Here is an 18,595-nt window from a genome sequence, read left to right as displayed (position 1 = left end):
ACATTGGGTAATGCTAAGAAGTAGAAAAACTTCAGATCCCACTGGGACTAGAGAATAGCACATAGAAGGCAATCATCTTGGCTGTATTTCTGGGTGGAGTTAGTGCAAACAGCAGGATGAGGGAACAGTGGCGGGGTAGCTGGGAGACAGTGCCCTCACCAACTCCTCCCTGCCTGGCTCGGACTCATTTATGCGAACAGGGCCAGCCCTCACCCTCCCACCCACCCCTAGCTGACCAGGCTTGTTTGATCTACAAACAATCCCAAGGCTTCCTGGGACTCCCTCCTAGAAACCCATGTGTTTCAGGCCCCCCCTTCTCCCTGTTCTCTCCCATTCCTGGGAAAGTTCCCCAAAGCCTTAAGATTGCAGTTTCTGCAGCCCCCACATAATCACATTTGTTCTTTAATTTCCAGTCTTTCTAAAGATCATGACCACTAATGAATGATTATACAGTAAATCCTCACTTAACATCATCAGTAGGTTAGGTTTTTGGAAACCGCAGCTTTATGCAGAACAATAGATAACGAAACCAGTTTTACCATAGGCCAACTGATAAAAATGAGTTAAGTTCCTAGCATATATTTCTGGTCACCAAAACATCGAAATAAAAACCAAAACACTTCTAAATAAAGACCAAACACTACTAATATTAAACATTGAAATAAATACGAGCTATACATACATTTAAGAAAGATTAATAAAAGCAAGTAATGTGATGATTTACCCAGTTTTTCCAGTTCAGGGTCACAGGTGGCCGCAGCCTACCGTGGCAGCACAGGGGGCAAGGTAGAAGCCAGCCCTGGACTGGCCCCCATCCCATTGCAGGTGCACTTATACTCACCCACATGGGGACAATTCGGACACCCCAGTGACCCTAACATGTGCAGTCTGGGGACATGGGAGGACATGAGCGCAGCCAGAGAAAACCCATGCAGACCTGCCGAGAAGGTGTAATCTGCACAGACAGTAGCCCCGGCCTGGGATAATAAGATGACGTTGAACGAAAGTCGTTGGAGGACCTGCCATTATCAGCCTGTAGGCTGAAAACAGATGGGAATCTCAGCAATCAGACTCGCTCTAACAGCCCACACTCAGAGGCTCCGGCTGTCCATGCTCTGTCAGGCTTTCCCTGCCTCATCACGCCTCTCCATGAAGCTCCTGAGTGAATGAATACTGTTATTCTTATCCCCGTTTTACAGATGAGAAGCCATAGCCTGTAAGCACTGATTTGCTGGAGGCCACAGTTGAATCCGCACAGTGTTATGTAATTGTTTTGGGGGGTTGTGTTGTTGTTGTTGTTGTTGTTGTTGTTGTTGTTGTTGTTGTTGTTTTGAGACATGGTCTTGCTCTGTCACCCAGGCTGGAGTGCATTAGTGCAATCATAGTTCACTGCAGCCTCGATTTCCCAGGCTCAAGCAGTCCTCCTGCCTCAGCCTCCCAAGTAGCTAGGACTACAAGAACGCTCTACCATGCCTGGATAATTTTTAAAACTTTTTGTAGAGACAGACAGGGTCTCGCTTTGTTGCTGAGGCTGGTCTCACATTACTGGGCTCAAGTGATCCTCCCACCTCGGCCTCCCAAAGTGCTGGGATTACAGATGCGAGTCACGGTACCCATAATTGTTTAAATTGACACAAAAGATGGAGAAAAATGTGTCTTTAATCTGTTGAGTACAAAGTGCATACATAAACATAGAAGGGCAATGTATCTGATTTTCTTCAAACATTTAAGAAATTTTGTTACGTTTATCCAAAAAGCTTCTAAAAAAAAAAGATTACCAAAAAAAGCAACCTAATGTAAACCATGGTTATCTTGGGGATAAGTGATTATTTTCTTTCCAAATGTTTGTGTTTTCCTTACTTTCTATATGAAAGAAAAAGAAAACAAACTTCATTTTAAAAACTAAAATAATCCTAATTTAAAAACTCTTGTAGAATGTGGTCGTAGGAGGGTATCCGTAATAAGAGGAATGGAAGAGGTGAGGTGTGGCCATCTATCCTTTCAGGGCATGGAGGGGAAAATGGGGTCCCTGCCTCGCAAGGGGACAGCATCCAACTTCCAGTCCCTGGGACAGACCCTGAAACCCTAAGGCTGGAGCCCCAGCATCTCATGTAGGTTATTTTGAGTGTTGGTGGGTTTTGCTGAGGTGAGTGTTTTCTGGCCAATAAAGCGAAGTTATTTTGGGCCACCATAATTGTGAGTTAGACAGGTGGTTTGTGTGTGAAACATTTAATTTGCTGGCTGTGTAGTCTGTTGACTTTGGATAAGGCTAGAAACAATTCTATACTAGTTTCCCAAAATGATGGGCCCTGATGCTGATCTTATCACTGTTACAAGCAGACGCACAGTGCCAAGGCAGGCTGGACTATGGGAGGGGAGCTCTAGAGAAAAATCTTGTTACTATTCATGGCTTTTATGCTGACTACTCTACTGTATTTGAGTACCTTTTAAGTATAGTAGTCCCCTGCTTATTCACAGGGGGATATGTTTCAGGACCTTCCATGGATGCCTGAAACCTCAGCACTGAATATATGTGTGTGTGTGTGTATGTGTGTGCATGCACGCATATATATATACTGTTTTTTTCCTATGCATACATACCTGTGATAAAGTTTGATTTCTGCATTAGGCACAGTGAGCAACAATGACTAGCAATGAAATAGGACAATTATAACAATATGCCAACATCAGTACTCTTGTGCTTTGGGCCATTATTAAGTACAGTAAGGGCCCCTGAACACAATCTCTGCAACCCTGAGACAGTCCGTCTGAGAACCAAGACCACTGCTAAGTGACTCACAGGCAGGGGAGGAGACAGTGTGGATCCACTGGAAAAAGGGAAGATTCCCATTCGTGGTGGGACAGGACAGGATGGCAGATTTCACCAGGCTACTCAGAAGGACACATGATTCAAAACTGACCAAGTGTTTATTTCTGCAATTGTTCATTTAATATCTTGGTTGATCACAAGTAACAAACTGCAGAAAGCAAAACCTCCAACAAGGAGGGACTACTATGATGGTTTTTGCCGTGTGTGTGTGTGTGTGTGTGTGTGTGTGTGTGTGTGTGTGTGTTGGGAGAGCACTGTATACAAGCATAGTTATTAGTCATTTCGCTTTTCTCCACTCACTTTTAATGGTATGTTAGCATTGTGTGATTTCTAAAAATACTCAGAAGAGAACTCACCTTGGAACAAGCCCCGATTAGAGTATCTTTTCAATATTAAAAGATATGTTTTATTCCTTAGTCCAGAACCAGGTAACAGTTTAAATTAGTCATCTTCACAGTCTTTGCTGTTTAATCTGACCCAAAGTTCAGGCAATTGATACAAATAACTAATAAGGCAAAAATAACCCAGCTGGCCAGGAAACTGATGCCCTGAGGTTGCAGATGGAGACACTGATGCAGAGACACCAGACAGGTCATCCTTGGAGACTCAGGCTTCAATGCTGCCATTGATGAGGGCTCATTTCCCCCGGTGACGATACAGGCACCTCTCACTAGCCTTTTGACAGCCTTTTGACACCTGGGATGTAGAGGCTCTTTGCTGCCTCTCCTCTGTTTTCTCCAGCATCTCGGGGTCCCATTTGCTCGCACTCAGGCTGTGCCACCCCTACCCTGCTCAGCTCTCCTCCCCCTGCTCTTCCTCATGCCCCCACTTCATCATGCACCCCCCCATATTGTTTCTTTGCTCTTTTGTTTTTGACGTAGTTTACAAACATTTGGAATGTGTTTCATTTTTGTAAGTAATTTCCTCATTCTGTCTTTCTGAAACTATTCTATTATAGTTTCCGCAAGTAATTATTTCAGCTCTACTTCTGTCTGAAGAAAAATGACACTTGTAACTTTGTTGAGGGCATTTTGGGACAAATTCCCATGAAACAGGAGACATGTGAAGAGCACTGAGATGGGAAATGGAATCTGCTAATTTTAGAAAAAGGCAAATACTCCTGCCTTTTGAGAGCAGGGACTGAATGTGACTTTTTAAAACTGGTCGTCCGTTAACTCCAGCGCCTGTTGTTGGAGACAGCTGTCTTTGAACTATTGCAGGGAATAGGTTTCAGTAAGATGACGACAGAAAGCTACATGGGGATACAAAGCTTAAATGTAGGTGGTTCTCACCTGCAGCCCAGCGAGGGGAGAAAGCCGGCTGGCCAGGAACTCTGGGGGAGGTACGAAGGAAGCCCTCCCATGTGTGGCCCAGGCCGGCCGGCCGGCAGCAGCAACACCTGGGAACATGCGCCCCTGGGCCCACCCCAGCCCCACTGAATCAGAAACTCATGGGGGTATGGGGTCTGGACAATCTCTATTTTAACAAGCCCTCCAGGGGGTTCTGACACGGGCCAAGTGCAAGACCATCATCTTCTCAGAGAACTTAGGATGTTTATGGACAGCCAGGCAGCTAGGCCCAGCGCCTGTGATAATTTTAGCTACCATTACTGAGCATTGACCCTGTGCCCTGCTAGCTCCTTCATAAGTGCTGTCTCGTTTAATCTTCACTAAGTCCTTAGAGAGAGGAATTCAGCCTTGTGGATGAGGACGTTAAGAGATGAGTTTGAGTTTCCCGCAGCCCTTGAGGGGCTGAGCGCCGAGCTGGAAGGACATGCTATTAGTGCAACAGAAAAGAGTGGCAGTAGCGTGGGCTTTGCGAGTCCAGGAAGGATGCGCGCTGGGGCCCCTGGAGACACCAACCTCATGGAGGAGGGAGGGCCTGAGCCGCCCTTGCGGGAAGATAAGGACTTTCAAGAGGAAAGAGAAGGACTTGTTCTGAGAACTCCGGCTGGGGATGTGTGCAGTAGCCAACCCTGGGGTCATATCTGCAAGTCCTCTTCTCTCTGAACCTGCTCCCTTGGCTCCCAAAAGGCACCCCCTGTCTCCTGGCTCCCCATCTGTCCCCTCAACTCTCCAGGCTGCTCCAGGGAAGAAAGGTTTGGATCCTGGATAGCGGACAACCTTCTCTGCTGAAACGAGGAAGGCTGTGGAAAGGAAACGATGTTTTACATTGAAAGCAAGTTCCGTTTTCTTATATTTCCAGCCATATCATGGGTGATGTGCCCCGAAAACCCCTCCTGCTACCAAGCATCTTGAAAGGCTGGGTTTTCTGTCGTGGACGTCATTGTAAATGCGTAGCCAAGCTTTGTGTTGCACAGAAAATGAGAAGGAAATCATAAAACAGAAGCGTGAGGGAGAGCTGAGATGCTGGGGGCTTCTGAGGAGGCTGGGGCTGGTCTTAGTCATCTGGGGCCTGCCTTAGGGGTTCCGAGGGCCCCTGGCCAAGCGGCAGAGAGGAACGGGGCCCACAGCAGTCCCCAGTGCAGGGAGATGCCATGGAGAAAAAACAGCAGAAAGTCACTCCTCTCCAGGCCAGGCAGTCAGAAAGGAAAAAAAGTTACAGTAGCTTCAGTTCACCTGAAACATGGCCATCTCCCAACAAGCCCAGCACACATACGAGGAAGGCCCATGAAGAGTCCTTCACCTTCAAGGAGCGTGAAGAGGCCTGGACAGCAAAACGAGAACTGTGGGGCCAACCCAGTGGAAATCTCACAAACTCAGTAGATTTTATAGATGGCAAAATTTAAGAAGCCGTCCATAAGGAAATAAAAGAACTGGCCAAGAAAGAAGTTTGTAATTTATGTGAAAAGAAAAAAAAAGCGAAAAGTTTCCTTTTTATGTGTTCTTCGTTTGTTTGTTTGTTTGTTTGTTTGATTGAGACAGAGTCTCACTCTGTCCCCTAGGCTGGAGTGCAGTTGCAGCACGATCCCAGCTCACTGCAACCTCTGTCTCCTGGGTTCAAGCAATTCTTCTGCCTCAGCCTCCCGAGTAGCTGGGATTACAGGCACACACCACCACTTCCAGCTAATTTTTATATTTTTTGTAAAGACAGGGTTTCACCATGTTGGCCAGGCTGGTCTCGAAATCCTGACCTCAAGTCATCCACCCACCTCGGCCTCCCAAAGTGCTGGGATTACAGGCGTAAGCCACTGCGCCCAGCCCTTTTTATGTTGTAATTTTTCTTTAAAACAGCTAATAAAATGTTGCATTGCAGAGGAACAGTGACAATTTTGTCTGTTACCACCAACCTCCACTTTTAGGTACAAGGGAAGGAGGAGCAGAGACACAAAGACGAGAAGCTAAGATTGGCCGGGCCCGGCCGAGGGGCCCTGTGCCAGGTGGGGAGGCACCTCTCAGGGGCAGGCGAGGCACAGGGACGGGCGCTTGGGATGACTGACATTACAGGGTGGCATTACAGCGCACCCGGACATCTTATCTGAATTATAGAAAGTGACCTGTAATATTGTCTGTTCTTCAGCATGCAAGAGACGAGGCTCAGATATCTGGATTCTTAGCTTTTGTCAAAGAATGCTCTTTTCTGTTATTGCACACTAAACGTTGATTATATTATCGAGAATTTACATTGCACAGTGTGCCAGCTTGAGGAGGCCTTCCTGACTGGGTGAGATGCCCTGAACTCCAAGTACCCATTTGAACGGGGTCAGCCTGGGTCCCTGAGGGCAGCACAGGGCAGGGCACACAGCTTGCCCAGAAGATGCCATCTGCCTGTCAGGCAAGAGGATGGTCTGACTCCTTTCCTCTCTTATCTTCCGTAGAGATCTATTTTATTTCTTATTTAAATCACAGTGAATTTCAAAGGGGATTGTAGGCTGCTTTTTGTGTCAGTATTATTCAAATTAGAAAAGTCTAGAAAAAGGAATAATTTTTATTTTAAATGATTGGAAATAAAAATATGTTAATTAATGCTATTTTTGAAATCTCCATTTTCCTTAAGTGGTTAGAAGTAAACACTAGGAGAGCTCAGAAATATATGTGCTGGGAAGGGAGAGGGAGAAGGAAATGCAGTTAAAGGCAGCCATAAAGGCACAGCTCAGTCCTGCCTTCTTGGGAAACAAGGCCAAAGGGATCAGAGAGGATGCTGCGTCAAACAGCACTCATTTATTTAATAATTTGGTCATGTTTATATCAAATTTACATCCAGAGTGATAGATGAACAGTGTGTTATGGAAAGCTAAGTAAAAGTAGGCCACATACTTTATTCTCTAGAGTTCTGATGATAAAAGGATAGAAGTTGGAAGAAAGCAGCAGAAGGAGGGATGGCATTTTTCTTAGGTTGCCCATCTCAGATGGTGGCTGCCTCACCTTTGCTTCATAATAGACCCAAAGCATAGTCAATTTGAGATTGAGTCCCTTGGCGCCTTGGCAGGTCCCTGAACCTCTCTTTCTGAGGCATTGATTAAATAAAATTTATGTGTTTTAATAGATAGACAACCGGGAGACAGAGTTTCTATTTTGACAATGAAAACTAAGACACCAGCTTTGTTCTTGCCAGCAGGGATGGCCATCCACTGCCCCACACTTCCCTCAAAGGTGAGGCCCCAGAAATGTGTAAAAAAGGACTGAAGGTTTTTGCCTCAAGAAATGGTTTCAAATATGTTGAGATTCCCAGATAAATGGATCCAAGATTTGTTCCACAGAACATGGAAGAAAATCTTTTGGCTTAGAAAAGTCTAAATGCAGATATACTCAGTAGGATTCATGTAACACGTTGGTTAAAGAACCTTAATTTGACTCCTGCCCACCATGTGGGTTTTTTATGAGGTTTGAATGAACTTGCCCTTTTTATAAGCTGAGCAGAGTGTTTCTGGAACACACACCCTCAGGGATAGGTGACATAATTTGTTGGTTGGGGCTTCTTGTATAATTTGCAAAATAGGAATAATAATATCCACACTACAGGGGGCATGTGGACTAAATAAGGAGGTAGGTAAATATTATCCATTTGAACACTGCAGAATGTCAAAACCCAATTACTGTTATGTGGTTTGTAAATATCAGTGTTGAGCTGTACTATCTGATAGTAAATTAGCCAATAGTGTAATACTTTAGACTACTCTTAAAGCCCATGACAGTGGCATAGAGAAGGAATCCTGTATAACTATTTGCTTAAAAACAACAACAACAAAAAGCACATTACAATAAAATGAAACTTCAGTTTCAGGGTAGCTGAACTGATTCTAAGCATCATCAGCCAAAGCCAGCATTGTGGCTACAGAGAAAAACTGGCCACCCTATCCAGATGGAATCCTTGCCCCGGAATACAAGCGTCCGTCTCTGTCCCTGTGGAACTTCACGTAGTCCAGTCCTGGTTCATGCACCGCACCCATGACTGCTGTTGATAGGCTTTCTGATCCATAGTAAGGAAACAGGAATATTCACATGCGGCAAAGAAATTCACTCCGTACCATCGCTGATACCCCCATTTAAACACAGGAAAGACAGCCAAGAGTTGGTAGACAATTTTGTTTTTAATGCATGAAAGAAGGACAACAAAGTGGTCAGAGAAATTTACTCCAAAGGAAGTAGAGTTAAGTTAGGAAATAGAACAGAACTTTAAAATAAATACTTTTAGTCATTGCCTCAGAAAATTTCAGTAGATCATCACATAAAACAAGAGCAGGCTATTATTGAAAAACAAATAAGCATCAAAACATTCTTGGAAATTAAATACACATCTTTAGAAATGTACACATTTAGACACATTCAGGTAAAAATTTTAAAAATCCACAGATAAAATTTTACTAGCTTCTAGAGAGGGATTATATATAGCTATAAACAAATCATGTGAACATATGCCTTCTCATCTATGACACAAGATGCTAGAAAACAGAGAAGCGGAGAAGACAGTCTTAAAGAAGAAGGATTTTCATCTGAATCTTCCTTTGGTTTAGCCGTATACTGGTAGTCAAGGATAACAAGTAAATGGAGCCAGGCTTCAGACGCAAGAGAGCTTCGAGAGTATACCCTCCTAAGTTAGATTATACTCAAGTGTATAATCCAAATAACGGAAAATAAATCTAGGAAAGGGAAAGACATATATGTAGCTGTCCAATTTAATATGTAATTTAATATAAAATAATGGTTCCTATAATAGAAATACCATAATGTTACATAGATATATGTGCAAAATAAAGGAAATTTAGACACTTATTAGACAAGACTCCTCAGTTCTCAGAAACAGAAGTATGTCTTGACCAGTTATGCATAATTGGGTTTTGTGGCGATTTTTTAGCTCACATAACTGGCACTTCCAAGAGACTAATCTTTATTATGGGCATGGTTGGGGCCAGGAGCTGAAACATTGTCTTAGAACTATGTTCCTCTGCAGTCCATGGATAAGTTCTTCCCTGTGCTGGTTAAAATGGCAGCCATTTATCCAAAACTTGTACCCAATCCATTTATTCCAGCCCGATTGGACCATCTTCCTGAACACCTCTGGTGGAAAGGTGCTGAGAAGGACTTTGATTGGTCCAGCATGGAACACATACTCATCTTTGGATATAGCATTGTCCTAGGGAAATAGTTAGGGGCAGATAGTCTCACCCAGATATGATAAATTGGTTACCTGCAAGAGGACAGAATTCTTTTAACACAAACAGAGTGAGAGTGGTGGGCAGAGAAAAACAGCAGCTGTTTATTATATGTTTTTAAAAGAACAGCAGTTGGAACACAGCTCTGTGTTACAGTGGAATAACTTGGAATTTTCTCTGCCCAGGGACTCTAATAGGCACATTAAGATTCTAGGACTAGAGTTTGGTTCAGGTAGTGAAGAAATAGGAGCTGACTGATACCAAGAATACATCACTTGACTCTTAAGAGAATCCAGGTCTAATTTTAGATCCATAAATGTTTTTCAGTCCTTCATTATCTTGCCTTCTTGAAAAGATAAAAATGTGTGTGTGTGTGTATATAGTAGTGCTCTGGAGTCAACTGATTACCTTCATCATGCAGTGTCTTTGAGGAGCCCAGGTCTATGGGATTTTTGACAAGAGCATTAATATAAAATGTTATTAAATAGTGCCCATCAAACTAAAGAGGCTGTGATTTTGACAAGGAATGAACAGGCAAACTTCACTTGGAGGAAACTGTGCCTAGGGAATCAATTAGAGAAAAAGAGGGGAACAAAGTTTGAGGTGCCTACTCAGAGCAGAATCTATATAATGCTGGTGGCAGAGGGTCTCTCAAAGGCGAATCCTAAACCCAGCCTCTCCAAACCGTGCCTCCTGAACATTTGCACACCTGTGTGTGCACACAGACACTAGGGATTCCAACCACTCAACAGTATTTGATGTTTCTCATGCAGCCTGGCATTTCTCTGCTTTTTCCCATCTTTTGACCCAACTGTCCTCTACCTGCCAAAATCATGCTTGTGTTCAGACGCAGTCCAATGGTCACTTTCCTGTGTCCTCTAATTAGAATGAGTGACCCCACTTCTGTATTCCTATGGTATTGTCCATGAATCCCACCTTCGCAACTCTTAAATTGACTGAAATGTATTGTGTACATTGGTGGGTTTAAACTGGGTACACGTTCTTCTGGGAGAATCAGGACTTTCCAAGGGAATCCACTTCCAAATGTTATACCTCCACATGTATTCTTTCCTGGAATTCATGTGCCTGAGAACTCACCTGTGACCAGCATCATTCCAAGTCTTTTTCCCCAATGCCAGTTTTACAGATGCCCTCCTTCTCCTTCATAAAAGACAGACATACCCCTCACCCATCAGGAAACTCACTGGGGTGCACTTTCCTGAGATGGGCAAACCTTATTCCTGATCTCAAACAAAAGAACAAATGGAAATATTGGTATAAGATCAAGCAGATAAATTAATGAGTTGGTGGCGAATCTTTTTGAACATCAGGTGGTTTCCCAATTTTTCTTTCCAACCAAATTGACAAAGGATCTAACTGAGTTGTCAGATTATAGATCATTAAGCATAATTTTTGTGACAGATTAATGAAGTGATTTTTGACATATATTAGAGGAAAAGTTCTAAAAACCTAATGGAATGATGTAACCATAACAAAAGTCCCTTAATTTACCTTCGTATGTGACAAGCTTTGCCTAGTGCTTATATCTATAAGATGAAAAGTAGACCTGAATTTATGCCAAACCCTGCCTCATGCTAGCAATAAGTAATCCAGTCATTTTTAAGGAATTAATTGAAAAAGCCTCACTCACTTATGAAATGCATTTCCAAATGATATTTTACCATTTTGCTTAAGAAATGTCAAAGTTTCTAAGAACATTTATGTAATTTTGGTTGGCTGTTTTCTATTAGCACAAGGATAACAATATAAAAAGGAATTTAATACAACTTGCTTATGGTGAGGGAAAATAAAAATTACATTTTAACTTAGATACATATTCTATACAAAGAGGCTTGATGAATAAAAAAAAACTCAAGCATAAAGTACATTCAGTTAGGATAAGATTCTGTTAGGTAGTGAAATGGAAATAAGTTCAAGGAAGAAGAGACATGCTCTAAAATTCTGCCTGTTAAAGGAAGAACTCATTTACTAATTTTTACGTGGAGGGGCCTGGGCATGAAAATACTATGATATCCAGATTCCTTTGTTTATATTTTTAAATGGCAAAATATTTTTGCCATTGTAAATGGCAATTTACAATTAATTTAGTTGTAAATGGCATATTAAACAGTAATACAATTTTAAAAATTACAATATTTTTAAATTGTAAAATATTAATATTTATAACACAATTAAAATGTACATCTATTGCAACCAACTGAACTCATGATGGAAATTTTCAGACGTCAATGAAAAATGGAAGGAGATGCATGATTGTTCAAAATTATTTGGAGGGATATGCCAAAAAATTATTTCTATTTATTTATTTATTTATTTTTGAGATGGAGTCTTGCTCTGTCACCCAGGCTGGAGTGCAGTGGTGTGATCTCGGCTCACTGCAGCCTCCGCCTCTCAGGTTCAAGCAATTCTCTGCCTCAACTTCCCGAGTAGCTGGGATTACAGGTGTGCACCACCACACCTCGCTAATTTTTGTATTTTTAGTAGAGACAAGGTTTTGCCATGTTGGCCAGGCTGGTCTCGAACTCCTGGCCTCAAGTGATCCACCCACCTCAGCCTCCCAAAGTGCTGGGATTACAGGTGTGAGCCACTGCACCTGGCCCCCCCAAAATTATTGAAATGCTTTATGTCAGTTTGTATCACTAGTTCAGAAGCACTTTACCTTGTAATTTTTCCCTTTCTTCCAAGTGCCTAGAACATAGAGAACAAAGTCAATGCAGGTTAAGATGAAGTGCAGCTTTGCTTGTTGGTTGTGAGTGGCCGTGGGACCCAAAGGCAGCAGTGTGAGGTGGCTAGGTAGCTTTTCTTTCATTGAAACATTTTCTCTGGGCCATATAAATTTGGTGAAACTGGCTTTTGAGAAATCCTCTTTCTTAATGAACCACAAAAAAAGCAATATCATAGGACACAAGATCTTTAATTTGTGTTTAATAAAACAATAAAATGAATCCATTCCAAAATTACTTGGAAGATACTTACGTTTAGTGATGGAATTATCTTTGCTGACTCTGTAAAAGAAAAACTAGTACCGAACTGAGAATAATTGTGTTCAACTTGAGGAACTAGTAGCCCTAAGTTAGCATTTTCTTCTTTCTACTTGAGCTGAAGAATTTACCAAAGCTCATTCAGAGATATGTAATGGCCTCTGAACCATGGGATTATATGATTTAGGTGGAGGACAATAGAAGGGTTAATATTCCTTACTCAGGCTCTGTGGCTATTCATTTAGAAGAGAATTAAATCATGAATTTATATTAGGCTTCTGCTAAAGACAAAGTAAGTGTGCTTTTTCACATTTGCAAAAATCCTGCAGTAATAACTTTTTAGTTCAAAGAGATTGTTCATGCCTTAAGAGAATAGCAAAGTTGCCAGTGCATTAATTAACTCAAAAATAATGACTTACCCTCTCAGGGAAGACAGAATATAGCAGAAAGGACAAAGCCAATGTTGTATTCCTTTTAAAGATTCCTAATTAGTCACTGGTCAGTTGTAAAAATGAGTGTTTACATCCTATATTTTGATTTGGCATTTCAAAGACTGTTAACAGTTCCACTCTAGAAGGGATTTTAGAGCCCGTCAGAGCCAACTGCTTATTTTACAGAAAGGGGAAAGGGGATTGTTCAGAGTGCAATTTGGGCTTTCAATTCAGCCCTCCTCCTGCTGCTCCTGGGTTTCAGGCTGGGGTCCCTGGATCGCTGGCTCTAGGGAAGCCCCTCAGAGGCTGGACAGAGGGTGGGAAATGGGACACACACAGGATCTGGAGGACAGGACCTGGGCCCCCAACCTCGATGCAGCCCAAGCAGCTCCACGTTTTCCTTTTATGTTCTGAGTTTCCGTTTAGCATTGATGAAGAAAAAAAAAGTCTCCTGCACCATTATCTCATTCAGAAATTGTCAAAACATGTTACAGTTCATGGGGTTAATCATCGGAACCAGCTGAAGGAAGAAAAGAGATGTGGGGTGGGGGCAGGATGAGTGAGATGGGCATGTCTGATTCCAAACAAAAGATGCCCAGGACAGAGCAGACCTCGGAAAGGAGGGATCAGAAATTGCCTGAAAACTCACACCAACACAGGTTGGGACTTCACAGGAATATCTGCCCTTCTCTTCAGATCTGTGCTCTCTCTGACAGCTCACCAGGAAGCTTCTCTGGAAAGTTCCCCACTCAGCCTCCATCACCCTCCTCAAAGCCTTTGCAGGTGCTCCCCCTTGGCCACACCCTGCCCCACCCTATACTCCGAGCAGGTGCCGGCATCACTGTGGGGAGGTCTGCCGGGTCTTTCCTGGACGGGTCCCACCCCTTTGGCAGAAGGCCTTTCACCCATGTTCCCTCTCCTCCCAGCATTTAGACAGTTGTCTTTTCAATTCCTGTGCCACTCTTCTCCCTAGACGCAGATAAACCTCCTGAGAGCAGGCCCCCACCCCTACCTGCTTCTGCACCAATGGCATGAATGGTGTCGCAGGGCTGTGGCCAGGCCACACGGGCCATGGGAAGATTATCCACATGGAGAGCAGGAGGGCTGGCCTGGGCAAAAGGGGAGCTCTGGTAATAGCACTCGCATTAGTCATTTTGTAAATGGTTTAACACGTGTGTGCACCAAATATGTGACCTCTCACTCCATGTTGATTTAAGGCTTTGCAGGTGGCCTAATTTAGACCACAGGCTCTCAACTTTTTCTTATTGCCTCAAAACTTCTGAGGAATATATATGTATCACCCGACAAGCATTCCTGATCTTATAACTGGCTAGAGAAGGGGTGGAGGTGGGTTAGAGTCCCTCTGCCCTGCGATGTGTTCTGTGCCTCCAGAGGGCATGTACCAGGTGCTCTGAGGGCCTCCTCCAAGGGGCCTGGCAGCAGACAGCTAGTGGGGACACATTTGTTAAGGTCACTTTGAGCCTCAGCGATAATCCCTGGAGAGGGAAGAGGGTAAGCCAGGCTAAACCAGCATTTGTGTGGCCCCTACTGTGTGCCACCACCTCGCTCAGTCCAGCCTGCCACACTCTGCCTATGGGAGCACACCGAGAGTTGGTGTGACCACACAGCACTGTCATTCTTTGCGTACGTGTCTGTCCCTTCAGAAGCTGTGAGTGCCAGAGAGCCCACATGCTTGGATTGGAAATATGTGTCCCCAGGCCCTGTCACAGGGCCGTTCACATTCAGGCACCCACTTAGCAACAGGGACCCTGTGGGCAGCAGCATTACCTTACTCTGCCAGGGTGTGAATCCAGGTTTCTGTGACCTGAGAGTTTTACTCTTGTCATACTTTTTATATACAACATAGACAGAAAAAACGTGCTGGTTTTATTGTTCAGTGATGGCAGCAAAAGGGAAGGCAAGAGAGGAGTGATGGGAAACAGGGAGCTACTGCGACGTTTCTTCTCAATATTTGTCTTGAACAAGAGTCTGGCCACAAAAGCTGGGGAGAGAACTAGAAGAGCGAGGTCGCAGCAGACCAGCATCACTGCATTCAGCATATCTCCTCGTGCGTTTACACTGCTCTAAACTATTCCTTTTTTTCGTTCTATTCTTTACCTTGGAGCTCTTTAGTGAAATGTGTATTCTTTAAACTGTTGTTCTTTCATTTGTTTTATTGTTTGGAATCTCAAATAAACCATCACCTGATGGGATTTTCTTTTGGTTTCGTGGTGATAAGTTGTTAGTCTCCTGTCCAGTTAAAATGTTGGTGATGTTGAGTGCAATTGTGATGTCACTTCACTCTCAGTGCATGATTTTGTGGAGTGAGCACTCCCAGAGGAGTCTTAATTCACTTTGGGCATCCAGTGACTATTTAGGGGAAGAATGACTTTAAAACAAAATACACTGGGGCTGCAACAAAACACAGTCCTTGTTTTCTGGACTGTTATAAATAGTGCTTAGATCATATGTCCTGAAGTGTCTTGAAGTTTAAAATCTATTTTTATTAAAAAACAATAACAACTCTAATATACATCTGGGCTAGACTTGTGTGTTTTTGTCCTTCAAATTTCATCTCTTTGCATAGAGGCTTCTGTGATTTTAGAGAATCTAGAAGCTCAGTAAGAGAAAAATAATGACCTCCCATTACTTACACTTAATGTATTGCTATCTACAAATAGCTAGGTAGTTGCGCAGAATAGCCATAGTGCTACCCATCATTAGTATTAATGCTTGACAGAACTTGGCTTGGAGAGCAAGTTGCCACTCTATGCATCTCACCAAACTCCTGCAGCGAAGCACATTTAGTGCATAGGAGCCAGGTAACCTCAACCACAGAAACTGGCCTCACATGTAAAAATTAAGGGAGAGCCAAAAGCTGGGGAGTATGGCCGTGAATCTTCCAGGCCAGATTTCAAATATGAAATACACATCAGATGTGTCCAAACTGATATTTATGTCTGCTTATTTATATTTCCAAAAACTCTAATTGTCTTAATGTTTTTCTAAAGATCTCACATTAAACAAGTTCCATTAAACCAAAGGCCAGACTAGAAACAATTGCATTCAACATGTCATTAGTTTGAATTTTTAAATGTGCTTGCCCATAGCCATAGAGAGGAGACCAATGTAAAAGGCTAATTAATCAAATACTGATTTTTGAGGGAAAATTTTGCCCTCAATCTTACACAAATGACTCCCTGTGAGTTAAAATGTTTCAGGAGTATTCAGCAGTATTTGAATGAGGGTCTTCCTTTACTTTGAGCACCCTGAATCCCAAATTTTAGAGCGGGGCCGACAGACTGATGTCACACTTGTTAGGCAGTATGGACGCCAGAGTGGTTTGGGCTGACCTGTCCTTGCCGTGTCTTGTCCAGTAAGCCTGCCCCTGGGGTCTGGCAGCCACTGCAGCCCGGATGGAGCCCCGCAGGTGCTGTCAGAGGCGGAGGAGACCGTGTCAGTTGGCAGCTGTTTCGCGTCGGAGGACACGACCGAGGACTCAGGAGTGATGAGTTCCCCCTCAGACATCGTCTCTCTGGACTCGCAGCAGGACAGCATGAAATACAAAGACAAGTGGGCCACAGACCAGGAAGACTGCAGTGACCAGGACCTCGCTGGAACCCCAGACCTGGGTCCCCAGAAGAGCCCCTTGTGGGAGAAGAATGGCTCTGAGAACTCACATCTGAGGTGAGTCATGGGAAGGATGGGTGGGTACGGAAGTCACAGCCACATCTGTGTCTCTAAAGAGGGTCTTTTGTCATGGGATCCAACACGTGCTATCACAACCTGCTCTGCACCAGGGGCCCCGACCCTGATTCACAGCAGCTGCTCTCAGGCATGTCTCTGTGCTGTCTATACATCTGCAGTAACTTACAAAGACTGTGTAAGAGTGGCTTGTTTGCTTTGGCACCATACCCTTAAGTATATTTTTCTACTCAATATCATGTTTGTAAGATTCATCCATGATGATATCTGTGTTGTTCATTCATTTATTTACCTGTTTTCCTGATAATGAACACTTAGATTGTTCTAGTTTTTCAGGGCTAGAAACAATGAGCAAGAAACATATGTCTCTATTTACATGTAGAGACTTTCTAGAAGAGGAAAGTGACAGGAAAGAGACTCATCTTCAGCTTTATGGGATACCTGAAATGCTTATGCAGTTGGCGGGCCCCCCAGTGTCTGCAAGGTCCCCTTGTTGCACACCGATACCAGTGATTAAGGTCAGTAGACATCTTGAGCTTTGCCAGCATGTAGGCGTCAGATGGCATCTCATGTAGCTTTCATTTACATTTCTCTGATTAGGAAGGATGAGCATCTTGTCATATATTCATTAGCAATTTGGGCCTTATATTGGATTAATTGCCGTTTCATAGCCTTTGCCCTTTTAAAAAACATGCCACGTTTGGCCTGGCATGGTGGCTCATGCCCGTAATCCCAACATTTTGAGAGGCTGAAACAGGAGGATTGCTTGAGCCCAGGAGTTCAAGACCAGCATGGTCAATATAGTGAGACCTTTTCTCTACAAAAAAAATTTAAAAATTAGCTGAATGTGGTAGCATGTGCCTGTAGTCCCAGCTACTCTGGAGGCTGAGATGGGAGGATTGCTTGAGCCCAGGAGGTGAAGGTTGCAGTGAGTTGAGATTGTACCACTATACTCCATCCTGGGCAATAGAACAAGACTCAGTCTCAAAAAGAATTGAATTAAATTAAACATTGTTATGTTTACTTTTTTTGATTATTAAATTCTCCTTTGTCAGTTATTTACACCTGGAACATTTCTAAGCCTGTGGCTTGAACTTAATTAATGTTTTCTTTTCTTGTACAATGATTGTCTTTACATTTTAATATTATTTAATTTTTCCTTTTTCTCTCAGATGTATATAATCTTTGCCTATTTAAGAGATCCTTCCCGTACCCTAAAAGACTAAAGATAGTCTGAATTTCTTGTAAAACTGCTCTCTCACATTTGGGCCCTCTTGTACCTGGGGTTTATTTTTGGGTGTGATATGAAGAAGGATCTATTTTTTCCCACTGATTCCTGTCCCCACTATGGTCAGACATCAAGTGTCCATGTGCACGTTGTTCTGTTCCAATGCTCTTTTTGTAGCACTGGTGTATTTGTCCATCTCTGTACCAACACCACACTGTCAGGATTCCTTTCTTTATTATATAGAAAGGCATATTGATTCTCTTCAGCCCGCCAATGTTTTTCGTCTTTTAGATAAATGTAAGAACTCATCAAATAAATATTATGGAAATGTTAACAGAAATAAGGTAAAATGGGCTGGGTGCAGTGGCTCAAGCCTATAATCCCAGCACTTTGGGAGGCTCAGGTGGGCAGATCACCTGAGGTCAGGAGTTCAAGACCTGCCTGGCCAACATGGTGAAACCTCATCTCTACTAAAAATACAAAAATTGGCTGGGTGTGGTGGCACTTGCCTGTAGTCCCAGCTGCTTGGGAGGCTGAGGCAAGAGAATCGCTTGAACCCTGGAGGCAGAGGTTGCAGTGAACCGAGATCGCGCCATTGCATTCCTGCCTGGGTGACAGAGTGAGACTCTGTCTCAAAAAAAAAAAAAAAAAAAGGAAAGAAATAAGGTAAACTGATTTAAAGAAATAGTTCATAAGCCAGTCACCAAAATGAATGAATGCTTTTATAATATATTTTTCAGGTTTTGTTCCAACCCTATTCATATGAACTCACAAATCTGTATCTGGTTAGTGTAATTGTCTTATCAATAATACTTTATATTTCTTTGTACCTAACAGTTTGTCATG

At 43.0% G+C, this 18,595-nt stretch overlaps 1 protein-coding gene across 12 annotated transcripts in view; it reads left to right on the top strand.

The window, feature by feature from the left end:
• The window catches only part of COBL (cordon-bleu WH2 repeat protein), a 299,962-nt gene that overhangs the window by 256,233 nt on the left and 25,134 nt on the right, over window positions 1-18,595 (top strand). For all 12 annotated transcript variants that reach the window (XM_034964106.2, XM_055115957.2, XM_055115956.2 and 9 more), the window contains one exon: window positions 16,194-16,503. In XM_034964106.2, the coding sequence (XP_034819997.2) occupies window positions 16,194-16,503 (310 nt within the window). The remainder of the gene's footprint in view (window positions 1-16,193; window positions 16,504-18,595) is intronic.

Source organism: Pan paniscus, chromosome 6, assembly GCF_029289425.2.
Source record: "Pan paniscus chromosome 6, NHGRI_mPanPan1-v2.0_pri, whole genome shotgun sequence".
In the NCBI taxonomy this organism is placed as follows: domain Eukaryota; kingdom Metazoa; phylum Chordata; class Mammalia; order Primates; family Hominidae; genus Pan; species Pan paniscus.
Note: the sequence above shows the minus strand (reverse complement) of the source record. Positions and strands in the feature narration are given on the sequence as shown.